This window comes from Neltuma alba, unplaced genomic scaffold, assembly GCF_004799145.2.
Source record: "Neltuma alba isolate B1F8T4 unplaced genomic scaffold, ASM479914v2 tig00003614_pilon, whole genome shotgun sequence".
NCBI classification, from domain to species: domain Eukaryota; kingdom Viridiplantae; phylum Streptophyta; class Magnoliopsida; order Fabales; family Fabaceae; genus Neltuma; species Neltuma alba.
Window position 1 is genome coordinate 45,407 of NW_021633355.1, and position 27,407 is coordinate 72,813.

Genomic DNA, 27,407 nt, shown 5'->3' on the forward strand with positions numbered 1-27,407 from the left:
TATTCCAACGTGCACTAAATAAGGGAATAAGTTTTAGTGCTAAGCAGAGTGGTCAACAGCAAGAGCTCATTACCACCGCCCACTCACAAATATTGTCTCAATTTCCTTAAAAATGCATTTGAGATCTGAAAAGTGTTATCCAATTACACTCTTAATTAATTTTAGGAGGTTTGTGTAGGGGAAAAAACATGAATCACGAATATTTGTGGTTCTTTTAACAATATTCCTCATATCCAATATTACTAATTAGTTTGATTAAGAAAAAGTAGAATCCTAAATAGAAAGAAGCTCAATATAAGTAGTTCCATAGTAATTATGTATTAGGAAATTTTAAAAAAATGAAAATGATAAATTCTAATAATAAATTTTAAATTCACACCATGAAACTAGAAATCACACATTATCATGTAACTCAGTTATAAGTCAATTTAATTAATTTTTTGTGAAAAATAAATTTAACTATTAAACCTGCATGGCTATATTAATCAAAGGCGGTGTAGGTCAATGCATAAGAATGTGCTCTTAATTTATATATAAAAAGGTGAGCAGAAATTGGGTTGGCGTTGGTCTCATTAGTCCAATCATTTTGACCATAGTTAGGTCATAATTAAATCAAGTCCAAAGTTAGGATAATAAATTGGGCAAAAAGCTAATTTACTGAGTTAATTAAGAATTAATTAAATTTATTAACTGCATAATATCAAAGTTGTCTATGCTCTTTAACCGATCCTCATTTACTGTTTATCACAGGGAACTCATTGCTGAAACGAAATTAAGATTATTTAAAATATGGTATGGATAGTTCATATTTAAAATATTTAATTTGTAAATTTTTTAATAATAAATTTATTTTTTAAGAAATATTAATCATAAGATTATCTTTATTTTAAATTTTGTATCTATTAAACTAAAAATATTTAAAATATAAAACTATTTTGTACTCACGCCTTTAACAAGAAAAGTATGAAATACAATCGGGTAAATAAATATTTGAAAATAGTGAATTTATAATTCTTTTCCTCTATATATAAGCAAAAATAAACATTGTCATAAAAAAAAACCATGACCTATTCTATGGAAAACAAAAACATCATCACCTAAATAATTAAATAGTACTACCTCCGGTCCTAATTATAAGAGCTAGTTGACTAATTTGAAGAAATTAAAGAAATAAGTTAAGTTAGTTATTTATAATAAATAAGTATTGTCTTTCTTAAAATATCCTTGCTAATTAAGCATGTTAGTTAAAACTACAATTATTAGAAAGACTATCTTGAAAAAATTATATAAATATGAGAGATAAAGTGAATTGAGGTTTTATATTTAGGACCAAAATAAAAATCAAATGAGATCTTATATTAAGAACTGTAGGTAGTAATATATTGTATAAAAGCAGAATGAGTGAATACTAATATTTTATTATTTATTGATTATCTCTATTGATATGATTATTGATCTAAATTTTCAATTTTCAATAATTAATTAAATCTGTTAAATTATTTATGAATTTAGAAAAAAAAGTTATTTTCCTACGTAAATGTGTCGGAGGTTAGCTTTATGAAAAGAAAATTGGAATAAATGTGAGAAGGAAAAGGACAAATGAGATGGCACAAAAAGAAAGATTGTGATTGGGAGAATTTTGTTTTGACATGGATTTCATGAATTCACTTGGGACACATGTGAGATGGGCCCCTTTTTTCTAGTCAATTTTTATTAGGAAAACTCTTACTTAATGACCCAAATTTATTAAAAATACAAAAAGGAGTTGTGAACATAGGAAAAATTGGTCAAAAGCCTCCAATTAAAAAATTAATTATGCAAAGATATCTATAATTTGTTTAAGAACCCAAGTGCATCACATCGTTGGTGGGCACTACTCCTATTTAATTGCATGTAATCTATCTTTAATTATATGTGTAAAATGAAAGACATTTAATTTGTGCATAACTAAACATATATATATATATATATATATTGTATACAGTTGAAAAAAAAATTGCACTCAACGAGAAATGAAAATGAGTTGTGTCCGCTCAAGTCTCAAGGACATGGGTCCTTAACCTTAAGGATCTTTCCATGATTATTTTTTCAATTGAGGGCTTTAAACAAATTTTTTCTTGAAAACATCACATTGTAATTTCTAAAACTATGGATACTACCAGGAATAATCTTAATCCTTTAAAAAATTTATTTATTTTATTTTTAAAGTCATTTTTTATAAAGTTCGAGTCGTTAATTAAATTTTTAATAATTTATTAACAACACGGCTCCATATAATTGCGTGAGAAACGCAAAAGACAAGAATAAGAAGATATAATACATTAATTTAGTTGCATGATTTGGTGACTAAGACACCAAACTTCATGTTCATTCATGAGCTTTCTTTAATTTTTGTGCACATTTTGTGCTTTTTCCGCCCGCCTTTGTGTCACTTTGTTCCCTTGTGCTTATTTTACTTGAAATTCTGTTAATGTTTATCATGTCGTATGTAAATAAGTAAATTATATACTCCTCCGGTCCTTATTATAAGACCCAATTTGACTTTTTATTTGGTCCTAATTATAAGACCCAATCCATTTTCTCTCTTATATTTATGCATTTTTTTCCAAGATAATCCTTCTAATAATGATAGTTTTAGCCAATATACTTAATTAGCAAGGATATTTTAGGAATAACAACACTTATTTATTTTAAATAACCAACTTAACTTACTTCCTTAATCTCCTCAAATAAGTCAATTGGGTCTTATAATTAGGACCGGAGGAGTATAATGATAAAAAATAATCAATAGTAAAATATATAAATTCTGGTATATATAATTTTTTTTAAAAAATTTCGATGAGAAATTTATTTGTTTATTATAGATTATAAATGACTTAATAAGTATTGTGGTATTAAGAATGTTACAATCGTTTTAGAAATTTATTATTATTAATAATTTCACTCTTTTCACAAAAAAAAAAAAGATAATTTCACCCAAAACTTTCATTCCTTTCCAAATAAAAAATCATTAACTCTATATGTGTGTGTGTGTGAAGACGTCAAGAATTAAAATTTTTGATGGGTCATGGTTTTTTCACGAGAGATACCTCATTGATTGTGCATGACTTTCCTCTCTCCCCCCTCTCCCTCCTCAACTTTATAAATAATAATAATGGTTATTATATATATGTATATGCATTATTATTTTTTGTTTCACATTATATTCATATTGATATGTTTGTCTTTTCCCAAAAGGAAAAGATGTGTTTGTTTAAACATTTAAGAATATAGTATACGAAATATAAGCACATATATTTAGCATGGAATTTGCTTAAAAGGAGATTCTCCCTTTAGAGGAATTGGATTCCTCCAGGCTCTCTTTATTTTAATTTTTTTTTCATAAAAGAACAAACTATATTATATGAGAGTGAAGAAGAGATTAGTTAAATTGAGAAATATTAAGCCGATAAAGTATGCTTGGTATACTTATATGTTTGTATATGAATAATTAATCTCATATATATGTACTTCTCTGGTCTTTAATATATAACCTAATTAGGGAGTTTATGTTGGTTTTATATAAGACCTATTTTACATGTTTATTAGTTTTTTTTATAAATTAACTCTATTGATATACCTCTCACAATGATCAAGGAGAGGGAGGGAGGAAATTGAGAACAATACTTACAATGCTTTGGGAAAAAATATATCATATTAATTAATTTAACTAATATTTTTAATATACTCAAATTAATTAATTAGGTCTTACATTAAGGACCGCAAGAGTATAAATTATAAAAAAATTACACTAATCACAAATCTGAATCGCGTAACTCATCATCATAAAAATGTGTCTAATAAATACACACGCCACTTTTGATCTCTATTAAAGCACTTCTACCAAAATTAAGGAGTTGTTTTCAAATCTACCATTAAGGCATTAAGGCGGAAAGGAAAATTTTGTATTATATTTTAAATAAGAATAATCTTGGGAAAAGATATAATTAGCACTCTACTTGATAATTTATGATAAAGGATTAGAAAATGCATTATGATGAGGATTAGAATGGTATGATATATTATAGATTTATTATATATAAATTGGATGCATCTCAAATTTCAAAAAATTAGTGATTAACTTTGGGACAAATTCTGAGATAGTTTGTTGAGATTCATAAATACTGACTCCATGTCCATGAGTTGGCACTGTCATAAGTGAAGACACTAAGAACAAAAATTCCTTACAGCAAGTGACCCTCCCATGCATGACTTAATTAATTTCTCAAGGCTAAATATAAGACTCATTATATAGTATAAATTTATAAAATAAATTTTATATATATCATGATAATCCTTATTAAAGTTAAAATAAAAATAAACAGTTTTCATGTGATAAAAGGTAAGAAATATACTTTTCTTTCCAAATATATATGTCCTTATATAAGAAATGAGAAAGACAATGAAAAAGAATGTTTGAGAAAATATAATGAGAGAGTATGTGGCAAACGAGAGAGAATAAATATTTAAAAGCACAATTAAGCAAAAATGTATTAATTGTTGAAACAAAATCCAAATTGAAGGAAATAGAAGAGATCACATTTCTCTATAAATGTAAAGCTTATAAATAGGATAATAATTATAATGCAGTATCCTCATAAGGCTTGATGGGTTTTTTTGACAAATAAAATAAAACCAACTAAAAAAAAAACAGGAATTTGCCACCGATTTCTGATGCGATCAAATCACAAAAAAAAAAAAAAACTATAGCAGAATTTTGTCACGAAAAGTCTATTACCAACAAATTTATGACGGGCCGATTCATTCTATGGTTATTACAAAAACCTGAATTTGTTGTAAATCCATCCCCAATTTTCTGTTTTCTCAGCAGAAGCATTATCTCTTCTTATCATAGTACGTATGTAGCAAAATTTGGCTTTATTGTTCTTCTCTTTAACCAACTTGTGTCATGACCCAAAGTCTTGATTCTCAGTATATTTTTCCCAGAAACAGACATCTCATGGGAATATTCCTCGAACCAAATCTCATTTTGAAGGACGAAATTAACAACCTCAAACCAACGGAAAGACATCAATTATTCAATACTGCCTCCCGTTAGATTAAGTATCGGAGGCAGTATTTATTAACATTGTTGAGTACTACCTTCCATATCTAATATAAGAGCTAGCCAGTTGGTGGTTAAGTTTGGTTTTAAATATAATATTTTAATTTATTTTGTCTTTTATATTTCTTCAAAATATGCTTATTGGTTGCATGGGGTTCCCACAAAGAGATAATTCTAGTCATCCAATGCACATGATTGAAGATGACAGTTTAAAGAGATCAACACACATTTGTGCAAATAATCAACTTAACTAATTTTTCTAATATCTTTGAATTATTTATTTGACTCTAGTATTAAGAACTGATGGTAGTATTTATAAAGGAGAATTGCAATGGAATCCTTAAAAAGACACAATTATTAAAAGTTCCAGTGATAACTAAGTATAAGTTTCAGGATAAGAAATAACAGCATCTTACATGCTGATATTATTGTGAGTTTTTGATAGTTACATTTTCTTTTTTGGTCTGGGGACCTCACGCTAATTCTCCCCATTTATTAAGAGTCATTTTATTATTTCCCCACATCCTGACAATATGCAAATTACGACACAGGAAGATGTGGAGTATATATCATAATTAATACATGCATCTAACAAGAGTACGATGAATATGTATGCATTAACATAAAGTGTCAATTTTTCTGAAACTTACAATGAATTCGACTTTTAATGTATCATCGTCACGACGAACCCTTCATCATCAAATAGACACTGATTCCATTTTCAAGATTAAATGCTGGGCCATGCTGGTCGTGATTATAAAATAGACTTCCACCTACATATCCATATCCATACACACTCCGTTTCTTATTCTTAATATAAGAGTTAGATAACTAATTTAAAAATATTAAATAAATAAATTAAATTATTGATTTATAACAAATATGTTTTGGTTTCTCTAACTGCCATATTTAATTATGTACACTGGGATCACCCTTGGTTGGGAGCCCTTCATAATATGTGTAGTCAATATTAAGTATACTTTGGGTAAAAAAATTATAAATTTGGAGAAAAAGTGGATTGGGTTATAAATATTCCCTCCTTTCTATTTATAAACTTTAAATTTAGATAAAGGTGTTATACATTTTATAAATTTTAATCTGATTTTGTCTTAACATTTAATGTATTTTTTTTCCATTTTGTTCTTAATTATTTATTTTTTCTTTCTTTTGTTATACTCTTTGCTATCACATTTCTCAACACATTCTTTTTCATCTCTTTTCCCATTTATTAAATAAAAATATATTTCTAACTTACTTATTATTTTTGACTAGTAGTAGTTTATTATCTGTGAATTAGTTCTTTAAAACTTATAATAAACATTATATAACCAAAATTAATTAATTGTTTAAGATGATTGGAGCGACTTTTTTGTGAGGCCGTGGTTTGCTTCGCGCTGAACGAAATGAGGGCAGTCGACACGCGTCAGGCGGGGATTGGAGGGAGGGTTGTACTTAGTACACAGTTAAAACGCGTTTAGCCGCTAAAGCCTTTTGTTGGGTAACTACTAATACTAATCTTTTTCGTGATCCCATCGCTCTTTTCAACGAGGCTCTCATTATCGTGAGGGACGAGGACAAGGCTCGTGAAAATGGCATGACTCGTAATTTCACCCTTCCCTGTGAGGCCACTTTCGGGATTTCATCCGGCTGCGTTCTTGTGGCCGTAATATGATTTTGAGTCGCCTACGATTGTGACCAAACTTTCATATTTATTGCCCTTTTTTTTTTTGTTAAATACAATCAATTTACTGCTTGTTTGGAATGGTAGAATTAACATTTGAAATAAATTTTTTTAATCATGATTTATAAAATACGAGACAAATATTTAAAAAAAGTTATACATATATTATATATAAATGTCTGCTTCAAGTTGAAGACTTTATACAAGCATGACCCATAATATGGTTATTATTATAGCAACTTGCCATTTAGTACTTAGTTTTGGTGCTCATCGTTAGAACTTTGTCGTTGTGAGATCACAAGGATTCAAATATAGTATAATTTAGATTTAAAAATTTTGCACTAAAACCTTTTTAAGTAAAAAATTATTTTTTTAAAAAAAAGGAGCATTCAAGAGGTTATTTTTATTTTGTACACATCAAAATATTTTGTTAAAAAAAATTAAAAAAAAGAAAATTAATCTGAAGTATTCATGTTAGAAATAAATTGATGCAACACTTACGTTTTATAAAAAAACAAATAAATTTTATTCCAACGTGCACTAAATAAGGGAATAAGTTTTAGTGCTAAGCAGAGTGGTCAACAGCAAGAGCTCATTACCACCGCCCACTTACAAATATTGTCTCAATTTCCTTAAAAATGCATTTGAGATCTGAAAAGCGTTATCCAATTATACTCTTAATTAATTTTAGGAGGTTTGTGTAGGGGAAAAAACATGAATCACGAATATTTGTGGTTCTTTTAACAATATTCCTCATATCCAATATTACTAATTACTTTGATTAAGAAAAAGTAGAATCCTAAATAGAAAGAAGCTCAATATAATTAGTTCCATAGTAATTATGTATTAGGAAATTTAAAAAAAATGAAAATGATAAATTCTAATAATAAATTTTAAATTCACACCATGAAATTAGAAATCACACATTATCATGTAACTCAGTTATAAGTCAATTTAATTAATTTTTTGTGAAAAATAAATTTAACTATTAAACCTGCGTGGCTATATTAATCAAAGGCGGTGTAGGTCAATGCATAAGAATGTGCTCTTAATTTATATATAAAAAGGTGAGCAGAAATTGGGTTGGCGTTGGTCTCATTAATCCAATCATTTTGACCATAGTTAGGTCATAATTAAATCAAGTCCAAAGTTAGGATAATAAATTGGGCAAAAAGCTAATTTATTGAGTTAATTAAGAATTAATTAAATTTATTAACTGCATAATATCAAAGTTGTCTATACTCTTTAACCGATCATCATTTACTGTTTATCACAGGGAACTCATTGCTGAAACGAAAAATTTTTTTTGGCCCAAAAATTGCTGAAACGAAATTAAGATCATTTAAAATATGGTATGGATAGTTCATATTTAAAATATTTAATTTTTAAATTTTTTAATAATAAATTTATTTTTTAAGAAATATTAATTATAAGATTATCTTTATTTTAAATTTTGTATCTATTAAAATAAAAAATATTTAAAATATAAAACTATTTTGTACTCACGCCTTTAACAAGAAAAGTATGAAATTCAATCGGGTAAATAAATATTTGAAAATAGTGAATTTATAATTCTCTTCCTCTATATATAAGCAAAAATAAACATTGTCATAAAAAAAACCATGACCTATTCTATGGAAAAAAAAAACATCATCACCTAAATAATTAAATAGTACTACCTCCGGTCCTAATTATAAGAACTAGTTGACTAATTTAAAGAAATTAAAGAAATAAGTTAAGTTAGTTATTTGTAATAAATAAATATTGTCTTTCTTAAAATATCCTTACTAATCAAGCATGTTGATATTATTGTGAGTTTTTGATAGTTACATTTTCTTTTTTGGTCTGGGGACCTCACGCTAATTGTCCCCATTTATTAAGAGTCATTTTATTATTTCCCCACATCCTGACAATATGCAAATTACGACAGAGGAAGATGTGGAGTATATATCATAATTAATACATGCATCTCACAAGAGTACGATGAGCATGTATGCATTAACATGAAATGTCAATTTTTCTGAAACTTACAATGAATTCGACTTTTAATGTATCATCGTCATGACGAACCCTTCATAATCAAAGAACAATATAATTATGACAACCTTTATTATATATATGCATATGCTGCGGAGTCACCAATAAGTTGTACGTGGAAAATAAATCGACACTGATTCCATTTTCAAGATTAAATGCTGGGCCACGCTGGTCATGATTATAACATAGACTTCCACCTACATATCCATATCCATACACACACGATTTCTTATTCTTATATCTTAATATAAGAGTTAGATAACTAATTTAAAAATATTAAATAAATAAATTAAATTATTTATTTATAACAAATATGTTTTGGTTTCTCTAAACTGCCATATTTAATTATGTGCACTGGAATCACCCTTGGTTGGGAGCCCTTCATAATATGTGTAGTCAATATTAAGTATACTTTGGGTAAAAAAATTATAAATTTGGAAAAAAAGTGGATTGGATTATTACATATTATCAATTCTGAGATTGTTGGTTGAGATTCATAAATATTGATTCCATGAGTTGGCAGTGTCATAAGTGATGAAGACACTAAGAACAAAAATTCCTTACAGAAGGTGACCCTCCCATGCATGAACTAATTAATTTCCGTAGGTTCTGTTTACTTCCTCAAATTAATATTTCATCATGATTAAATATTTTCCTTTCCTCAATTCTCATGTTCTCTCCAAGTAGCAATGATATGATAATGTCCGGCAAAAAAGCAAAGTGATATAATAGTGATAATTAGTTTATATGATGAAAGAAAATGTATGGGTAAATGTAATGAGAAAAATAATGTGTGAAAAATGAGAAATAATAAATATTTAAAGGAAAAATTTAATAAATATTGAAAGGAAAATTTTTAAAAAATGCATCATATGTTGAAACAAAATCCAAGTTGAAGTTAATAAAATAGACCACACTCCTTTTTAAATTTAAAACTTATAAATACGATTGGAGGGAGTAATAAGTACAATGCAGTATTCTCATATGGTTTGATGGGTTTTGCTTACATAGAAAATAAAACCAACTAAAAAAAACAGGAATTTGCCATCGATTTATGATGTGATATACAGATCAAATCACAAAACCAAAAAAAAAAAAAACTTCTATCGCAAAATTTGTCACAAAATATTTGTTATCAACAAATTTATGACGCACAGATTCATACTATGTTTATTACAAAAACCTCAATTTGTTGTAAATCCATCCCGAATTTTCGGTTTTCTTAGTAGAAGCATGATCTCTTCTTATCATAGTACGTATATAGCAAAATTTGGCTTTATTGTTCTTCTCTTTAACCAACTTTTGTCATGACCCAAAGTTTTGATTCCCAGTATATTTTTCCCAGAAACAGACGTCATCACGGGAATCTTCCTCAAACCAAATCTCATTTTGAGGGACGAAATTAACAACCTTAAACCAACCGAAAGGCATCAATCATTCAATACTACGTCCAGTTAGATTAAGTATAGCTTTTGTTTCTTAATATAAAAGCATGGTTCAATTTGATCCTAAATATTAAGATATTAATCCACTCTGTCTCCTGTTTTTTTCCAAAATATTTCCTCAACAATTGATTGCAAGGGATTTTCAATAAGAGATAATTCTAATTATTCAATGCACATGATATAAGATTTGGAGAGTGTGTGTGTGTGTCTCAAAATTAATACGACTTTTAATGTATGTTCATCATGAGGAACACTTCATAATCAAAAGGACACTATAATTATAACAACCTTTATTATATCTGTATGTATATGTTGTGGAGTCACCAATAATATCAATTAATGTGTATCAGTAAGTGTTGCACATGGAAGAATAAATTGACACTGATTCCGTTTTCAAGATTAAATGCTGCCCCATGCCGGTCATGATTATAAAATAGACTCCCAACCTACATATCCACACACACTATCTCCGATACTAAATATATAAGAGTTAAATAACTAATTTAAAAAATCAAAACATTAATTAAGTTATTTGTAATAAATGTATTTTGGTTTTTCTAAACTGCTATATTTTGTTGGGAACTGTCTCTTAATATGTACAATCAATAGGAATATTTTTGTATTTTTATTTAAGAGCTGATAATTACGATATTGGATCGGATACATATATATATAGATATATATATTCGTTTTAGACTTTTTGTTGCAAGATTGTAATTTTAGCTTCATTCGTTATATGCTCGTCTTCTTCTATTCGTTGGCATTTACTGCTACGTACCTCTGAGATATGATCGACTTTTTCATGAGAAAGAGAAATATGTACCGAAAACAACAAAATGTTCCGGTCAAAAAAAAAAAAAAGAGAGAAAACAACAAAATGTTTAAGTTTAACCAAAACCCACTTAGATTCGATATATTAACGTGTTCTTACAAATGTATAGAGATTATGATTACCTCATGTCCTAATTAGAAGACTTTATTTATAGTATACAAATAATATCCTATAATTAGGACCGGAGGTAATATTTCACATAACATCTTTTGGCCAAGTCTAAAATCAAAATATTGAGTGTATCATTGATTTTTCACTGAAACTTTCAAGTGCAAATATGTTAAATGTTACTTATTTTGGCCCTAAATACAAGGGCTTTGGTTCTAAGTATAATTATGTATTTCAATCTTTATCAAATTTATAATTTTTTTTAAACTATCCCTATTGATTACATATATTATGAAAAGATTTTTATATCACCTAGTTTCTATTGCGAATGATTAAAAGAATATATATATATATATATATATATGTTAGGGAAACTAATATGTTTTATAAATAACTAATTTAACTAATTTTTTTAATTTCACTAAACTAGCTATGAAGACAGAGTATGATATTCTAGCTAGGCTTTGATGTGATTCCCCAACTACTCGACTGAGATTCAGTCGATATCAAACTTATGATAATTGAATTCAAAATTATTAGTGACCCAATAATAATAATAATAATGCGCAAACAAACGTGATCCTGCAAACGTAAGGATTACTCTCAAGTGCACAACATCGATCATGGATAGATGCTGCATTCTATTTCTGCATTATTGATTCCCAGAAACTCTGTTTTTTTTATTTCAAATAATAATATAATATCTAAATGGTCTAGCTTTCATGGTGTTTCCCCACACGCCAAAAAGGAGCTACCTTTCAATATGAACATTAATGATAATACTAATCTCTCTCTCTCTCTCTCTCTCTCTCTCTATTCTACATCAAATTTGGAAATGCGAAAAACCCCACATACCAAACCCGTTTGAAATTGAAGGAGATAATAGAGAATCACATGCATTAGTGACTTTTGAAGCTAGCATCACATTGGACAACACATTTTGTTGAGTGAAAATATGTTATAGCTTCAGTTTGTGTGTGTGTGTGTGTCTATGTATTGATGTTAATGTAGTTCTTATTTAGGGGCTTTCATTTTGACCCAAAAAAAAAAAAATTTAGGGGCTTTCATGAATCAAGGAAATTAATTACACACCCTAGAGCTAGCTGTGTTAGGTTATAATCCCCAGAAACCCTCACTTATGTGAAAAAGGAAGCTACATCTCATAATCGTCTGATTCCTCACATGACCCCACATGTTATAGTGTTGCATTTCTAGTTAATGATGTTACATGGTGGATATAAGAAGCTAGGTTCTAGATTTAGATCATTGAATTCACAAAATAAAGTACCAATCATAATTATATATATGCATGATGGTACTTTATAGTGTAAGTGTTCATGTTTAGTTATCATAGTGAATCTATATAGGAATCTCTTTCAGATGTAAATTAAAGTAAGATAACAGAGACATGTGAGACTGATCAATATATATACATGTCTAACTGTCATTCTGTTAAAACGATGATTAATTCAAACCTAATGCCATCTTTAGGTCAAGACAACTTCGGTTATTTATATTTGTTTAAAACATTGAGATTCTTCTTCTAGATATTCACGTACAACGAAAAAAGCTAAAGTCAAATTGAATTTCTCAGAGACAAAAGTGCATATATATTCTGTCACAGAATGATCATAATCAAATGGCGAACAATATTCATTAATTAATAAGTAGGCGCAAATAACTGATCATAGAATCATCAAAGGTCGTGTTTATTATTATTATCATCATCATCATCAATGAGAACACACAGGAGTGTGAAGGATAATGATGATGTTTCTTTCTGCTAGAGACTGTTCTGTATAATTCTCCATGTGGCTGCCTCTTCATGTTTCTATTTTATATATATATATATATATATATATATATTTATATATAAAGCTTCCAAACCTCTCATGTGACGTCACATGCATGGTCTTCTTCCTAGGTTAATAAAATGACACGTTACAATGTTTGATCATATCTTAGCGTCTTGCTCATACAAGGAACAAAAAGATTCAATTATCTGTAAACCTTAGCTAGAGACCTGTGAATGTTCTTGCTTTTAATTAACTTGAAGCATTTTTCTTCGACATGTTTTTCTTCTTTTACTATGTATGGTTCCTTGATGAATAAAATCATTTGTTGTAATCTTAAACAGTGCTATAAAGCAGAAATTAGCAAGTTCTGAGAATCCCATATTTATTTGACGAATTAGTTTAAGAGCCATTAGATAGATTATGCTCTCTCACTTTTTGTTTTTCATCTTCTATATGTGACTTTATCATCTCTCTCACTTACAGTTATCTCCCACTCAGAAGGTTCATTTTATTCGCAAATAATGAAGAAGAGAAAGTTGCAGACATCAGAAAAAGAAAAAGAAAGGATAAATTGAAGGGAAAGAAAGAAAGAAAGAAAAAGTATGGAATCGTCAGATTTTGAAGCCCTAAAGGAAGTTGGAAGCGTGAGATGTTTTTCAAATCACACTTTTCAATGTTTGGAGAAACTCAGTGATTGTACTGTGCGACATTTCATGTGCTTGCTTCACGCCTTTTGTTTAAAATGAAGATTAAATTGCACATGAGATTTTCGGTGCGCACACACATATATATGCAGTTATGGACCACACAACAAGTCAACAACGTTCTCTTGTTTTGGTTTCTACATTTTCTAGGTAGTACATTAATTAGACAGCTGTAGTGAATTGCGATTAGTTAATCTGTGTGATCCAGATTTTAAGGTTTTTTTTTAAATATTATCGCTGGATTTATAATTTCTGTTTTTTTCCCCTTAGTATTATGGTTGATAGATTTTTGTTATATCTTACTTTTTTCCTTGTTTGTTTTGTCTATTTTTTTGCATCTATTTTATAACCTAAGTTATCTTACGCAACAAGATTACTATATTTAATAAAATTTCGTGGGTGTTATGTCCTCATTTTATTTAAGAAAAAAGGAAAGGAAGAGAGAAGATGTTTTGAGATTAATGTCATAAGACAAATGGAAGGGGTTAAAAAAAATAGCATTAATATAATATTTGGTCACTCAAGTTTGTTCTCATTTTAATTCTAATCCCTTAAGTTTTAGACCATAAGTTTTGGTCTTTTAAGGGACAAAATGGTCTCAGTTTTTATTGAATTATAGGGATTAAATTCTAAATGAAAAGAAACTTGAAGGACTAAAACCTATAGTTTGAAATTCAAAAAATCAAAACCAAAATAAAAACAAACTTAAAAGACCAAGAATTGTATTAACCTTGAAAAGGAAAACAAAGAACCAAATAAAGTTGACAATCCAAAGAAAAAGGACATGAATTTAGTAGTGATTAATGGTGTTTAATTTCGCAAAGGAGATTGATATGTATATCATGGCCCACACAATAACATATAGTATCACTTTAGTCCTTTTTATAAGATGTTTCATACAGACTAAGAAAAACATCAAACTTAATTAACTCTCATTTAAAATTTAATAACTTTTTGACTTTAATTGTATATTTTTATGAAAAAAAATTTCTCTACTCTATAAATAAGACTAGAGGAGTATACTATCAGTTGCATTGAACTTTGACTAATCCGATGGATTAAGTAGGATCACAATAATAATAAAGCAGACCCAATAAAATTTTAATCCTTGCATCTATTTCAGTAAACCACAATCGAATACTACTCCCTCCAATAATAATAAAGCGTACCCGATATTTATTTTTTCTTAGTTAAATTCTCGAGGTGTTATGCATCATTCTTTCATTAATTTTAAATTTTAAAAAACTATGAATTGAGATTAATTTATTAGACAACGGAAAGGGTAAAGTATAAAAGAAAGTACCAAAGTTGATAATCCAAACAGAAAAAGGGGTATATTTAGCAGTAATGTTGTTTCCCAAAGACTTGGCCATTTGTAATTATTAAATCTGTCTGTTAAAATAAGGATTACAACCAACACAATCGGACATATGGTATCTATAAAGTTGATTATTCCTAAATAAGGATATATAAGAAAGGAATATATGGCCCCATCTTAATTAATTTTCTATTGCACTGCATAACTATGAATTACGACTAATTAAGAAGACAATGTTAAATTAAGGTACCTCTGATTAAAATTTTAGAGGACATTATTTCTTTAATTAAAGAAATTAAAGAATCGAATTTCTTCAGAAATTTACCCCATAAAATGAAATTCCAAGTGCAGCATCAAGAGAATAAAATAATGCATCTAAAAATTCCACAATTCTTAATTTAGACAATAATTGAGAGTTGAGACTTGAGACCACTGTAGAGTGTAGAGAGACAAATATCACAAATTAAGAGGATTTTCTAAATTTAATAATTAATTGTGCAACTTGTACAAGTAGTGGTTCGAAATAATAAAAAGTAAAAGTATAAAGTGAGAGACTAGTGCGGGCAAGCAGGATTTAATAGTAATGATTATTTTCAAAGATTCCACCAAATGTAATTATGAAGCTTATTGTGCTAGGGAAAAGGATATTGGACCAAAGAGAACTTATATAAAGTTAATTATTCCAAAATAAAGCCTGCAAGGGTTGGGTCCGACTGGTCGCAAACGGGGGCGCAAGGCGCGTTCTCATACCGGGTCATGGGCTCGATTCCTGGCGAGGCACCCTGGGATTAGTCTGGCCGATACGCTGGGATACCCTGAGTTAGCGATAACATCCTACTCAAAAAAAAAAATTATTCCAAAATAAAGGGTTTTCTTTAGCAATAATATGTTTTTGTAAAGACTCCACTAATTACCATAGCTATAGGATCTTTTAACATTAAAAGTTATCACTTTGTCATGAAATTACTTAACAAGTTGTTATTCATACAACGGATACGTGTTTGAAAAGTGGTCTCAACAATTCAAATATTTAAGAATTCATTTAAGAATTAAATTATAATAATGACCAGCCAATTTTTTTCTTAAATAATGATTTGATTCTTAATTAGGTATTCTAAAATTTTTTTCTTTTCACTTTATACAATTATATGATATTCAATATTATTGAATTAGATTTATATCTATTGTTGGGACGACCATTCTGAAAGTATTTTTTTCATTTGCAAGATTCGAATTCCCAACTTTCCTCGAAAAATTTGATCAGTATTATCTTTTATTCGACTCATTACCTATTAGTCTGTGTTTTGCAATTGTTTTATTTCACCAAAATGCTCAAGTTTATTAAGTCTAAGGTCATAAACATTAATATTGACATGTTAGTATTTGTTTTATAAGTCTTACAAATAATGCCACCGACGAATATATGTATATATGTACATGTGTTTGTGTGTGTGTGAGTGGGAAATAAATTCTGAAACATATCCAATGTATAAAGTGAATGAATCTGATCCCACCAATAGAAGGGGCCAAATGATGAAATTGGAAAATGATGGAAAGAAAAAGAGAAACAATAATAAAGTAATTAGTTTAATTAACGTTTGATCCATATATAAGTCATAACATAACACACTAGCTTGTCCCATCAATCATATTAATATAAATATTCTAGTTATTCTACGATATGATAATAATATTAAATCTGGACAACACAGTCTCATGCGAAATTCGCTTGACTTTTATTATTATTACATTGCCAAAAAAAAGTTATAGAAGTTTATGGCAATTTTTCAAAGAGAAAATCAAAAAAAAAAACCGTCAAAATAGAAAAATTATAAATCAGGACCTGTTACAGTATTAGTGTGGATTTTAACAATAATTTTTGTGAATGAGTTCTTGGATGCAATTTTCTATTTTTAGTGGTTTTTTTTTTGTGATTTTCCCTTTTTGAAATATTGAATACCAAGGTTATCCGGAAAATTAAATACTGACACGTTACAGATAGGTAGTTAAATTTTATATTTAGAAAAGGCAGTTAAAGATGCCATTTGGATTAGGTGGAACAAATGTAATACGACAAACAGAAAAGGCAAAATCATCGATTCAGTATACCTTTTCTCCGATCCATCTTAAGAATATGCAGCCAAAATATATATATATATATATATATATTTGTGTGTGTGTCTTAGTTTCATTCAGTGAAACGGTCAGAAAAATTACATATAATAAAATCTCAACAACTATAGATTTGAAACATCATGCCTAGATCCACTTCTCTTTTAATTTCTACAATGTTTACTTAAATATTTTGTTAAAATTGATTTTTTTTTTTGGGTGGGATCTTTCTTTGAGATGATTATTTTGGAGTTTAAAAAAGAGATTGGACTCTTCCATCATGACCTCAAACTCTATTGTTTATTTTTCTTTCCTTAAGTTAAGGTAACAGATACATAAATTAGTATGCAACCACATGGATTTGAAGATAAAAACATCTTATTTAATAATAATTAGTTAATACGTACGTATACTAACTACCAACCAGAACAAGGCTCCAAAAAGCATATATTAATACGAAACACAGGCTGTTATCAATCAACACAAAATTCAAAACAAGTCAAATACCTAGTCAAGGAATTCAAACATATTAGTTTAACTTTATTATTATAATATTTATTTATCAGAAAGTTGTTATGCTAATAATTATATAAGAGGCTCTGCACACTCTCACCGACATTACCAATTTGAACTCAAACTCTCATGACGTTGACCACTCGTCACACCCACTGAATTTATAAAATCAATATATGAATTATCTTTTTCTTCTGTTTTTTTTGGGGGGGGGGGGGTTTTGGTTGATCCATAATGATAGTGTCTTTTCAAAGCATCAAGCATGGACTCTTATTTTCCACTATCTGATGTGCATCCTTATGAGTGGTCCATTTGGCTTTGTTCAAAGCGAATGGGAATATGATTCTGTGAGCATGACAAGTGAAGGTGAGCATGACAAGTTGAAGATAGGTTTTTACCCCAACTATTGAAGATAAGTTTCTTGAAATTCTTGAAGGACATAAATATTTGCTGAAAAAAAGATCAATCAGAGTTAATATGCCAATTGCGATTCAATGGAAGTAATCAAGACTTATTTGGAATGATTAACAAAATACGAGATAAGTATATAAAAAATTTTTGTCTCGATTTATATAAACATTTTTATAAGTGTTTATAAATCACAGCTCCAAATAAGTTCCTAGTCTAATTCGCAATGAAAACTCAGCAAAATCGTCCCTTCCTTGGATGAACCAGACAAGATTTATAGACCTTATCATAAGACCGGTTCGCCTCGCTTGATCATGTTTTCGGAGAAATCAACAATTGTACTGACTGGCTCACCAGAAATGTCGACCAGAATTATTTCAACGTTAAGATTCTCACCTACCTCAGTCCGGGTGTGGGGATTGATTGCTGTAAAAAACTTGACCCAAAGTCATGACGAGTAGGGCCATTTTTTTAAGTCCAGGTCTTAGCCTACTATTCCTAACTCGCCCGCCATAAATCCACTCGTGTTTTGTGTGCACATGTGTACAACTAAGCATGTATGGTACGCATCTGCCAATGGATAAGCCAGTGTTTGTTCTTGGGATTTCGTCTGTCTACAATGTGTGTATTAAGAACTTTAAACCCAGTGTTTAATTATTCTTCTTCTAATTTTTATAATCATATGGCCTCTCTGACTTGTCTACCTGCTTCTGCCAGCTGGACCCACTTGTTTATCTTGTATTTGCTAAGCAATTATTAAGATATTGTGCTTGTGATAAATTGAGTTTTCCTTGCATTACTCTTGCAGTGCTTAAATAACATCCAATTATTGTTGATTTGCTAACAAAAATTCAAGTCAATCAGGTTAAGCTAAGTAGATCCAATAATAGAAATCTCATCAATTGCATTGAAGAGGAGAAATATGAAACAAAACCCATCTCAGACAACTAATTGCTTTGCCTGCTGAATCCAGAACCAGTTCAACCTGTCAAGTTGAACTTCGTATGTTGCAGTGTGTGTGTGTGTGTGTACATTAAGAAAGTTAAACCTAGAGTATTAAGAGTATTAATATTCTGCCTTTGACCTCATCAACTTGAGAGATTCTCACATTTAGAAGGTCCGAATCCTGAGATGTTGCACCGCAGATTTATGATATAATAATGGATGCAGAGTTATCATCTTCAAAAAGATTCCTTCTTATGCTTGAAATTATCATTTAAGCGGCTACTCTCGAAATTGAATATTTTTTCCTCCTTACTTGAGCAACAATGGAGGTGGTCATCAAGTCATGATTTATCAAGAACCAGAGGTCCCATGGCATAATTACAGTCAGGGCTGGTCCCTCCATGCATAACGTAAAATCTCCGTCATGAACAATAAATCTCATTTTTCAGATTTTGTACAATGTACGGATCAATGCTAGATTAGGTACATACAGTTCTAAACTTCTAATTGACATATAGGGGCTAGCAGGTTGAGTGGAACATTGTGCAACCTAACATGCCAATGTAGGACAGAAAACAGGGGTCCAAAGGCCTAATGTTGTTTGAATGAGTGGTTTATATTGAGTTCCACTGGGAGGAATGTCTCCTGATGAATCATTAATTCAGTACAGTGGATAACAACCTGGCTGTCATACACTATATGCACATCTTTGACACTAGGTACTTCTAGTAGGACAAGTTTGTGAATCAAGTTGAATGACACAAGATTTATTGATCAACTAACCTTTTAAAGTACCATAATTTACCTGTTTAAAGGTCTGTTGTTTACTGGCCCTCACTAAATGCTTGCTTCGAACCTCAAAATTCAAGGCCCAAAAAAAGAACCTCAAAATCCCTGACTTTGAGATGTTTGAAAGCCAGTTTAATGATTTTTTCTGTTTCCAGTTCTTATGTTACACCGTTTCCATCTTTTTTTTCAGTCAAGAATTATTAGAAAAAACAAAAATTAGTTCTATATTCAGTAGAGTTCACTAGAATTTTATAACTTCCACACAAATTCTCAGCGCACCGATTTATGCAACATTGATCAATATAGATAACTTATTCAATCAAGTTAAATTTTTCTTTGCATTAGCCATATGTAACATGTTTAATCTCTATTCCGTTGTTTTTAACAGGCGATCAATTTCCATCCAAATAAATTGAATGAAATAGAAATGTAAGCATTCATCTGCTAATTCCAAATGAAGATGCAGCTGCAAAACCAAATCCTATCGACTCCATTCATGTCCGATATCACTATGAAAAGAATCACACAAGAAGAAAATAAAGAAACTAGGGAAAAAAAAAATTTTGGGGGGGGGGGAGATTTAGGTAAGCGCCTCTGTACCTGTTCCAATGCATGCGCTTAAAGGCACTGCCACTTGCATTGAGGAAGAAGAAAAGTGATATGGCAGGCAAAAGATAATGGAACAACAGAGTCAGAAGATGGGATCATGTTAAGTATAGACACTGACCTTCCATACATATTATATTCTCATAAATATGCAGAATCCAGAATTAAATAGACAGTAAAACAAAAAGACAAGATCTGGAAGGCATATAGGCAATCCCTTATTTTGCACCACGAACTACTATAACCTGTTTTAGTGGTTCAAGCAAAAGGATCCATCCACGAAGCTGCAGCAGTATGAAGCATCTTGGTACAACCAGTTTCCCAAATCTCTTTCCTAAAGTGAATTTCCATGAGCATGAACAGATGTCCATAGATAGAAGTAGATTACCCTGCTCGCTTTGTTTTATTCTCATTAGAAGACAGTAGAAATTGCAAGTTCACTCCACAACGACATTCACCAGTTCATATTCGATCAGTGACAAGTTGTTATCCTCCCTAACAGAGAAGTTTGCAGGCTCTGCAACTTCAACACGGCCCCACTTGTCCACAGCAAGTCTCATGGATCCTCTGTACATGTCAATTTTAGCATTGCGCAGGGTGACGGTTGAACCCTCTTTCATCATATCCACTGAACAAAAAAAAAAAACATTGAAGCATGCTATTTGTCAAGAGGATTTTTAATTGCCAATAAGAATTCTAAAAATTATGAGTACATAGCTTTGTTGAACCATACAATTTAAAACGACATCATATAAAAGTATTACAAAATCCTCATCATATAAGCTACCATTCATGGTCAAACAGACAAACTACTATTGATTGCCACACATGATTTAATAATAAAATAAGGACATCTGCAGTCATCATAATGGCATTTATGTTTTAGGGTGTAAAAATTGGGCGGGTGTGGATAGCGTCACGTGTAAAAAAATTTCCTCCTTATCATGCCAGCCCAGGCCCGTCTTAGACCAATTAGAAACAAAATGATTTTGCCTTAGGCTACAATATGACAACTGGTTATTGCTTCCACATCTTTTTATGCACCCCATCTTCTTTGTTCTTCTATTTCTTTAACTCTCTCACTTTTTAAGCCCCCTCCCCAACACAAACAGAGACAAAAAAAGGGAGGAAAAATAAACTCACTTCCTCACTCCTGGAATGAAATTCCCTAATGAAGAGGAAAGAAACAACTCTGAGCAATTTGGGTTATTAGTTCAAATGTGTTCACAAGGCGACAGATCCTAGATCTATATTCAAACACGAGCAGCCTTAGACCAAAGCAGCTAAACCAACCAGCAATTTGATCTTAAAACCTTTTATGCTCATTTTGTTTAAATAAAGACAAGAAAAGAATGAAAATCAAATTTTATAAGTAATCAAAAAAGTAAAATGTAAAATAATGGATTATTGCCCCAAAAATGAAAGGCATCTGCTGGAATCCAAAATATCTTGTACGAACTTCATCAATATCACAAATTAACAATTACCAAAAATATTTAATTAACCATGTTACCCACTTTCTCTTCAATTTCCTTCATCTTACCAGTGAAAACCTAAAACATAATCATTTCTTATAATCATTGAAATAAAAAATGTATAACAAATAATGGACATCAGCTTAGAGTCAGAAATCCATTATTGGTGCTTTCAGATGCACATAGGTGAAAAATAAAAACTTATGAAAGAAGAATTGACTAGGATAACACACACAAACACACAGAGATTTCATTCAAATTTTGACAGCAAACAACTTTCTTGCCTCAAAAAGGTTCCAAGGGAAACATCTAGCAGAAGGTGCCTTGTCTGAGTCATGAAGACGCAAGGATCCTTACTGGCACCAGACTTGGTGGCTTGGTGCAACACATGAAAACTTTCGGGTCATTTTTTCTCAGTTGCGAAGCTGAACACATTTTGACCCAAATGTCAAACACTGCATTTCTCAAATTTTTAAAGTTCTTTTCTTAAGTGCTAGCAATGAAACAGCATTTTGGTGCATTTAAGGTAAAATACATCTTGTTCTCAACTTTCAACATCCACTTCTCATTTTAAAACAAAATGCATCACTAAAGTTGTTGGCTCATGTCTGCATGGTAGACTGGTTACTGTTATCCTACTGCCAACTTGCCATTCCAAATTTTCGTCTGGTTATTTGGTCTACCTCTCAACTGTACATTCTGGAGCCTCTGCTTTTGAGATTTGAAGGTGTGACTAAGTTTTCAACATGGCCTATGATGCTTGGCTGCTGTAGTTCTAAAATCATAGATATTGACACAGAGTAGGGAAAAAAAAAAAAACTAGATTTAAGTACTCATGAATTTAATTTAAGGGCTTATCTACCACTTATGTGAGACTCATGGTTAAATATTTTTGTTAATTCTTCAATTGTCAATGAATTAAGCAATTTGATGCATTTCCTGATTTCGAAATGTGCCTTCCAATTAGTAATAAACACAGCGATTTGAAAACTATGCCATCTGAACGGATTACACTTTATTAACAACAAATTACTTTTTAATATACAAACATTAGCAATGCATTACTTTTATAGTAATATCACATACATTCAGTTCTTAAAAAATAGTCCATAAGAATGGCTGGGAACAACAAGCACCACAAGGAATAAATATACAATAACATGCCAAAGTAAGACTACAATAGGCAGGATCAAAAAATCAATTCAATGATATCCATACCTTGGTCATTCCTTGCAGTGAATATGATCATTCCTGTCTCATCACCCACCAAACATTCAGCAATTCGCATTTGACGAGGTTGAGGGCCATCAGCACGACCTTTCTGTAGCACCATCTTAGTGCTGACCACTTTCACAGTTAGAGTGTGCCCGCTTGTGCCTGGGCGAAGTTGGTCAACCTTGGTGAAGACTGGCTTCCTCAATCCTGGTTTTGCTTCTGCCATATCTTTCAACCTAAAAAACCCAAAATCAATTTACGAGGATGAAAATACTCACAAGACAAGAAACAAAAGAAAACTGGGAAAACGCACAACTTTTGGAAGTCAAGGAAAATTTATCAAAAGGAGCCATTTCTTTCAATTAACTTGATCATTTCTCAATTGCTTTGCTTTCACGATTTGTTTGACTTTCTTGAGCATGATCTTGAAGTCCTCAGAATTGAACGCATCATTGATCCTACCTCCAGTCCTAATTATAAGACATGCTTTTCATGGTCCTGAATATGTAAGGATTTTTTCCAAATATATCCTTCATTGGAAGTGCAATTTTTGAATTTATGTGTGTAGAAAGAGAGCCCCATACACCATTTAATGCCTTTGATTAAAGGTAATTTTTAAATGTTCTGGCAACTTTTTAAAAATCATGACCATCAACTTATTTTAACCACTTAATCTATATGATTAGGTTAAACGTATCCTATAAATAGGACGGGGAGCAGTGTAAAGAATGACAGAAGCAATTACGGAAACCAAAGACTTTCTTCCTAATGAATATTCATAGTGACGCATAGAGACATAAAACCATAGAACCGTGGACTTCGACACATACAGGACAGAGTCCTTGTACATTTTGGGGGCATTGTGCCGCATCATAAATGTATTATGCACAGGCATAACTCCTTTCTGGAAGTACCCATGCCGCATAGTTTATAGCACTTATGTCTATATTCTTCCTTTAGCCATTATTATGAACACTGATGACTTAGCAACTTAGGCATGAAGGTGATTTGCTATCCATGGCTACAGCTCCACCCCATGAGAGGCACATTGCCTTTAATCAGGTGCAGTAACTTGAGTGCCACACTTTATCTGTCGTCCTTGTTCCAGGGGTATGCCTTGGGTGTTCTATGCTTACAAGCCCTTAAAGTATAATAATAGTAATAAGATAAAATAGAAAATCGCAGAAGCCCAGTGTCCCAGCCCTAGAATAAGATTAAAACAGTTATTAATATTTTAAATGATTATTTAGGCCACGAGTTTTTAAGGGTTAATAACCCAGCACAAACCAAAGCCATTAGGGACCTCAGCCACACTATAGCACAAACGATCGCCAAACAGAAAAAACTGATTATCATAGATTGACCGTAGCCACACTATAATCATCCGTTAGATTAGCACCTTGCTTCACTCGGACGTATGCCTTTTTTTTCAGCACAAGCTAATGCTTGAAGCGGATCGAATCCGTATGTCAGTGGCACCGCCAAAAGGCTGTTGGCCTTTCTAACACCTGTCGCTTAAGGCATTTAATGTTAAAATCCAGCGCCCCATGGACGCTTCCACCCTTGACTATGAAATTACAAATAAGGAAAACACAACCAAGAGTAATGGAGTGAAGCTCATAATCAAACTCCCAACTAGCATACGGGGCCAAAATTTTTCATTTACCCACATCCCCTGGATAACTGGTAAAGCAACAAAGATTATCAAAAAGCCAAACTTCACAGCTTTTGTCGTTACACCAAAATTATTAAAGAATCACCTTTATTCTTTGCGATAAAACACAGAAAACATTTGGTATTCGAAATTCGTCCTCTAAACTTAAGCATGGACTAACGATTTCATACACGAACTAATGACTTCAGATATCAACGATTCAAAAGTATAAAAAGGACTTAAAAGACAAAAGATTTAAAATTGGGATAGAAGTCAACAAATGAAAGGAGAGAAGTTAAAAACCTCTGCGAGAAACAAAATATCGATATAAAGAAGACAATTGTGAAGTTTGCAAGCGAATGAGTGGGAATCTACAACCGCCAACAAGAAATCAAATTCTGAAACTCACCGTATGTTGCCGAGGTGGAATAATGTTCCCAAATCAAAGTGGAAGAGGAGATCTGAAAGTGAAAATGCAAGGCGAAGCCGCCGAGGTCGGCTTTTAAGGAGAGGAAAAAAAAAGGTAGTACCACTTTTCACGGGTACAACAGTAACCCGCTCCGAACCCGCATAAATCTCAGTGCCGTCGATATTTACAAATTATATTATCTCCCGTCTTTTTATATAAGATTTCATTTAATTTTTATTTTGATCCTAAATATAAGATCCTAATTTACTTTATTTTTTATATTTATGTATTTTTTTCAAAGTAGTCCTTTTAATAATGGTAGTTTTAATCAATATACTTAATTAGTAAAGATATTTTAAGAAATACAACACTTATTTATTACAAATAACTAACTTAACTTCTTTTTTTAATCTCTTCAAATTAGTCAACTAGTTTTTATAATTATGACCAAAGATAATAACTTTTTTTTTAAAAAATAAACGTCACAAATTCACAACTTGATAAACATCTAAGAAAAAGGTGTTAAATCATTGGGAAGCTTTAATAAAAATAATACTACTATGTAAGATAAAAGAATAAAACAAGTAATTAAAAGTATTCAGTCTCACTTTTTTAATTTTTAAATCAGACTCTTTAAAAAATTTTCTTCATTGTCCTTCTCTCCTGCCAAACAGAGTGGCCTTAATTTATTTATATCCTGTTTGATCCTAAATATAAATTAAGTTGGAAATATTAAATCTGTTATAAAATTTTAATAATTTTTAATATAATTTTTTAACCATATTAAATTGCAGTATATTAATTTTTATTCTTTTTTACTTTCCTAGTTAAATATAAATATATATAAAAAATATTTAATACCTTTTAAAACTATCAAATACTTGTAAAAAATATCAAGAAAACCTTTTGGAAGATGCTCTGTATATGGGAATGGAGGGAGCAAATATAGATAATGATTCTAACTACTTTTCTTAGAAAATTAATGCATAAAGAATTTCTTTAAGCATATGAAAATGACATGGATTAAGGAGGATTCAAGTCATGGGAATTTGAAGCTCAATTGATACTATCTCCCTCAAGACTTAAAAATTTTTAACGTGAAATTACAAATTCGAATATCGAATTTGTAAAAGAATGAGCAAATTCTTTGTAAGTTATGGTTAAAAAAAATAGGATTCAAGTCATCTTATAGTAAGCATGTATAGCAATCTCATCAATAGTAGAAGAATGAGCAAATTCTTTGTAATGATTTATATATTGGGCTTAATTTTCTATTTTTCTATTGGGTATTGGCATTCATATTGGTATTGAAGAGAACAACAAAGAGAGGAGGAGGAGGACCAGGGACCTAATAATGTGTTTAAAAAAGAACAATTGGGAAATTTAAAGTAGTAACAACGTGTTCCATACTCTTAGACTCTAATTGGCTGGTATGCTAAAAAGAAATGAGAATATCATCCTTATCCTGTCTTTAATTAAAGAGAAAAGTAATAGTTTAGTAATTTAAATCTTAACTCATTCATAACTCATTTTTTTAACCATAATCTTATGTTAATTCCTAAACTTTTGATTTTTTTTAGTGGACATTTTTTTTTATCTTTTAATATCGAGCATTTTCTCTTTGCCCCAATTTTCAGTTATGACCAATTTTGTTAAATAAAAAAAGGTAATAAAAAGATAGGATATTCTTATTCCATCCTGGTTTTGTCCCATTACAATTGAGACGGGACACATGATTAAATCATCTCAATTCTATCCCGTTTCATGAGCACTCATTAATGGTTGTGGAATTTGTTTTAGGAAGGGGAGGAAGGAGATGAGAAATGAAATTATTTTTGGTTCGAAAAAATGGAGGAGAATGGAGGAAAAAAAATTGTTTTTTATTACTTCTCTCTAAATTTAGGGATTTTTTGAAAGAGAGAAAAATATTATGTCTCACTCAATTAAATTATTCACGTTAATTTTTAAACATTTTAATTTATCTTTTTCAGTAAAAATTTTTTTTTAAAGTCTTTTAGCCAATATTTCTCTTCAAATTCTAAGTTTATCTTTTTCAATGAAACTCTAATGATGATATAATATTTTTATTCAATCATTTTCTTAATATAATATGACAAGATATATTTTTATATATATTTTTATAGATATATAAATATTTTATACATGAGATAATATATATTTTAATATGATTGAATAATTTTTTTATATGTCATAATTATGAAATTAGAATAATAATTCTGATATAAATCTTGTAAT

General features: G+C 30.3%; 1 protein-coding gene across 1 annotated transcript; it reads right to left on the bottom strand.

The window, feature by feature from the left end:
• Window positions 1-20,426: 20,426 nt before the first annotated feature.
• On the bottom strand, window positions 20,427-25,244 carry LOC114742034 (uncharacterized protein At4g28440-like). Its single transcript, XM_028930279.1, has 3 exons — window positions 25,152-25,244; window positions 23,092-23,324; window positions 20,427-21,026 (listed from the first exon to the last, which is right to left on the bottom strand). Exons 2-3 carry the CDS (start codon window positions 23,312-23,314, stop codon window positions 20,836-20,838), a joined length of 414 nt encoding a protein of 137 aa, XP_028786112.1. The 5' UTR covers window positions 23,315-23,324; window positions 25,152-25,244; the 3' UTR covers window positions 20,427-20,835.
• Window positions 25,245-27,407: the final 2,163 nt, after the last annotated feature.